Source organism: Tenrec ecaudatus, chromosome 16 (genome assembly GCF_050624435.1).
Source record: "Tenrec ecaudatus isolate mTenEca1 chromosome 16, mTenEca1.hap1, whole genome shotgun sequence".
In the NCBI taxonomy this organism is placed as follows: Eukaryota; Metazoa; Chordata; class Mammalia; order Afrosoricida; family Tenrecidae; genus Tenrec; species Tenrec ecaudatus.
In genome coordinates this window covers 21735359-21739393 of record NC_134545.1, presented here as the reverse complement: position 1 = coordinate 21739393, position 4035 = coordinate 21735359, and the positions used below count along the sequence as shown (strand labels likewise).

At 43.3% G+C, this 4035-nt stretch overlaps 1 protein-coding gene across 1 annotated transcript; it reads left to right on the top strand.

The window, feature by feature from the left end:
- The first annotated feature begins 298 nt into the window (after positions 1-298).
- LOC142429656 (zinc finger protein 280A-like) lies at positions 299-1801 on the top strand. Its single transcript, XM_075534677.1, is given in 1 exon segment — positions 299-1801. A coding segment is annotated over 1 exon segment (1503 nt).
- Positions 1802-4035: the final 2234 nt, after the last annotated feature.

Here is a 4035-nt window from a genome sequence, read left to right as displayed (position 1 = left end):
CTGGGTGTACTCGTACTGCTAACCTTTTGGTTACAGCTGAGGGCCTTAACTATTGATGCCATCCAGGTATTCCCATCTATGGCTGACTGTTGCAAATTTGTTGTGTTCTCCGACATGTAAAAAGAGGATGCAAATAGTTATTACAGTGTATCTGGGGCAGGATTTAAGGTCATGATTTTTGTCTTTTCCAAATAAGTATTGACTTACATTATGTGTTTGTGCTTAGGTGGTGATTTACATAAACGAAAGTTCTAGAAGTTGAAGGGACCACTCACTCATCAAAAGCAACAACTCCAAGATGGCAGCACTCTTCTCGAGTGAGAAAGAACAAGAAGCACAACTACAGAACAGTGTAAATGAATCCAAACAGGGTGACCGTGATGATGAAGATCCCGAGCTAATCTTCGTTGGGATGTATTACATTAAAAAAGATGCTAGAGTTAATTTTGTCAGGATGACTTCAAATTCAAAACCAGTCATTTCAAACATTTTGAACAGAGCTCACCGGCAGCCACATGCTGAAAGGAAGAAAGGTTACTCCAATCAAGGACATGCATTGCAGCCTGGAAATCATGGGACCTTGACACCAAAAGATGGGCAAGGTTCTTCACCTGAAGTTATGTCAGCAGGTGATCCAGTTAGACATTCTTCAGCCTCACCCGGTTACACAAGGAGATCACCACATACCACATCTCATCATTGCTCAGATTTGCTCTCACCAAGGGCTCAGCATGTAGTCACCAATGCTCTCTCTCTAGACAGTGGAGATCAAACTCCTCATGATTCAAAGCAAGTTTCTGCTGCTGAAGTCATGCATACCTCATCAAGCGATGGCCAGTGTGAAGCATCATTTCCTCAGCCTTGTGGAAATGGCAAGACACACTTGAATCTTAAGAATTCAGTCATGGAAACTAATACTGAAGGTCTCCCAGAAACAGGCAGTTCAAGAGGAACAAACCAACACAAGGCATTCAATTCCAAGAAAGAAAAGCTGAATGCATTACCTTGTGGCCTCCACACTGGACAGCATGGAGACATGCAGCCAGAACAGAAGGCTCACGCAATCTTTAAATGCCTCAGCTGCAAGAAAGCTCTAAAGAACATAAAGTTTATGAACCACATGAAGCACCACTTGGAACTCCAGAGACAGAGAGGTGACAGCTGGGATAACCACACCACCTGCCAGCACTGCCATCGACGATTCCCCACTCCCTTCCAGCTACAGAGTCACATTGAATGTGTGCACATCACATCCCAAGAACCCTCTTTCGTTTGTAAAATCTGCGAGTTGTCATTCGAAACAGACCAGGTTCTCTTACAACACATGGTGGACTTGCACAAACCCAATGAAATGCCTTACGTGTGCCAGATTTGCAAGTATAAGTCGCTGACCTTCAGGGAGGTAGAAGCCCACTTCAGCACCTGCCATGAAAACACTAAGAGTTTGCTTTGTCTGTTTTGCCTCAAAGTTTTTAAAACTTCATCACCGTACATGAAGCACTGTTTGAGACATTGGAGCCAGAGAGTTTCCCGTTGTTCCAAATGTCGCCTACAATTTTTGACCAAGAAAGAGAAAATTGAGCATGAAACTAAGAACCATTGATTATTTTTAAGTTCCAGGCAACTGGAAGGGTTGCCTCCTGAAACAGAGGCTGTTGCTCAAACATCAGCTCAATGGAGGTCAAGAGGCATAGCATCCATTACTGTGAGCAACCCTGACCCTTGGCTGTCGCCTGCAAGAACAACAAAAGGGAGTCTTACTAAGATTGGATTTGCAGACTCCCTTGCAGCTAGAGTCTGACTGAAAATCATATTCTACTTGCTTCCAGTAATTCTAAAAGGCAAAAGTGAAGTTAGGCAATCTGTGCCTTTCGTTTGGAATTTCTAACAAGTAATTACAATGTGGGGCTTTCCAGTGACAATTCTTCATAGTGTCAAGAAGTATCAACATTTTAAAGACTGTCTCTAAACAAGCTGCCATCTAAGTGAGATATCAACTAAACCCACATGGAAGAAGCACACCGTTATTAGTCACTGAAGGATTATAAATCATATAACTTGAAGTCAAAGTATGGATTAGTATCAGCGTCTAAATTGTGAGAATTGGTTTGCAGAAAGCTATGGGTGACAGTGGGAACCCAAGATTAATTTGTTGAAACTACATAGTAAACAAGTCTCCAATGAACTCCCTTGTATCTACAAATGAGGGATGGGGGGCAAAGGGATACTAAACAGCATTCGAGAGATGAGTAGAGAAGATCAAAGGCATTACTCTGACTCAACAGTTAACATTTTGTCTGTTGATCCCCCCTCTGATGCATGCTGGACCTGTTCTGGTTTTCAACAGTTTCTATAGTTTTGCTTTTATTTGTTCACATTAGGCCGTATCTCTGGTGTGTTAGTGTTAAAAACACATTTAAAAAGTGATATGTTAAAGGTCACTTTCATAAAGTTGAAGTATTATGTGTTTTTCTGTGTTTCAGTAAATGAAACCCAAGTTTGCTGAACCTACAGGGTCAGCAAGTAGAATAAGGTTTTGGGGGTGGGGAGTACAGTGGTGGTGGGGGACAGAAAGGGAGACAATGTCAAAGAGTCCAGGAAGGGGAAAAATGGAAACTGTTGAAGCAATTGTACAATTCTACTTGAGGTGATTGAACTATGGAATGATACATATGTATTAACTCCCAATTAATAAGTATCCCCAAAGTTCTGATAATGATCTTCCCCTTGCCCCTGGACTCTTCCTACTGTTCTGACTTGTATGAACATCAATTACTTTTGCCTGTTTTGAATTGAAATAAACTATTTGATTCTTATCTCAGAGTGAGGAAATGGTGTGTGGGCAACTTCTGACCTATGAATTCACGAGGGAGAGGAGAATCCAACACCACATCAGCCTGCTCGGTTTCTGTGGTGGTTTACTTAAGTTCTGGCTTCTGAACGCCAAAAGAACTCATGCACAGAAGCACTTAAGTAATAAGTAACTTAAGAGGGAAAGGAAAGTTTCAGGGATTATAGTCTCAGAACTACACGCCTTCTTTGGGACATGTGCAGGGCCGCATGGCAGGGCTGTGGGAAAGTTCGTGATTGAAAATGAACACTCAGCCACTTCAGGGGATTCAGAAAAACATGGAAGTTGTACAAGAACTGTATGTAACCCAGAATTGGGAGCTGAGAGAGAGGGTGTGGCCTGAGAGCTCAAGCTCAGAGAGGGTGTGGGAGTCCATGTACAAGAAAGCACCTGATACAGATAGGAACCGGAAACAGAATCCAGGACAGATGAACCCCTTAGGAGCAGTGCTGAGATTGGCAATACCGGGCGGGTGGGGTAGAAAGGAGGACCCGATTACAAGGGTCTACATACAACCTCTTTCCTGGGGGCAGGGGTGGACAACAGAAAAGTGGGTGAAGGGAGACGTCGGACAGTGTAAGTTATGACTAATAATTTATAAATTATCAAGGGTTTAGGGGGGAGCGGGGTGGAAGGGGAAAAATTAGCTGATACCAAGGGCTCAATGCAGAAAGCATATGTTTTAAGAATGATGGCAACAACGGACAAACATGCTTGACACAGTGAATGGATGTATGGATTGTGATAAGAATTGTACAAGCTACCAATAAAATGGTTTAAAAAAAAAAGCTTAAACAGAGCACCCGAACAAGAGGGAGTGGCTTGCCCTCAATCTGCCCTCAATCCTCTCCCCACTGGCTGGGAAGGCATGGTTGAAGGGATTGACTGATCTTATTAGCTGAGTTTAAGCACATCTGTGTGATGTCATGTAGCTGGTGCCTAGTCTGTGCGCCCAGGTGAACCTCCCACCTGGGCCTAGGAGGCCTGGGTCTGTGCATGCCCAGTTTGGATTTTCCCATAGGTGTCTAATTATCATGCCTGGTTCCTTTCCAACCCTTTTATTGTGGCACGGACAGCTAATTTTCATTTAGCATATGTATTCAGTGGAGGAAAGCCCACTTTATCCCTAATCTAGCTACCTGTCAAGCCCACAGCTGTTTTTCGTGAACTGCTGGTCAGACTTG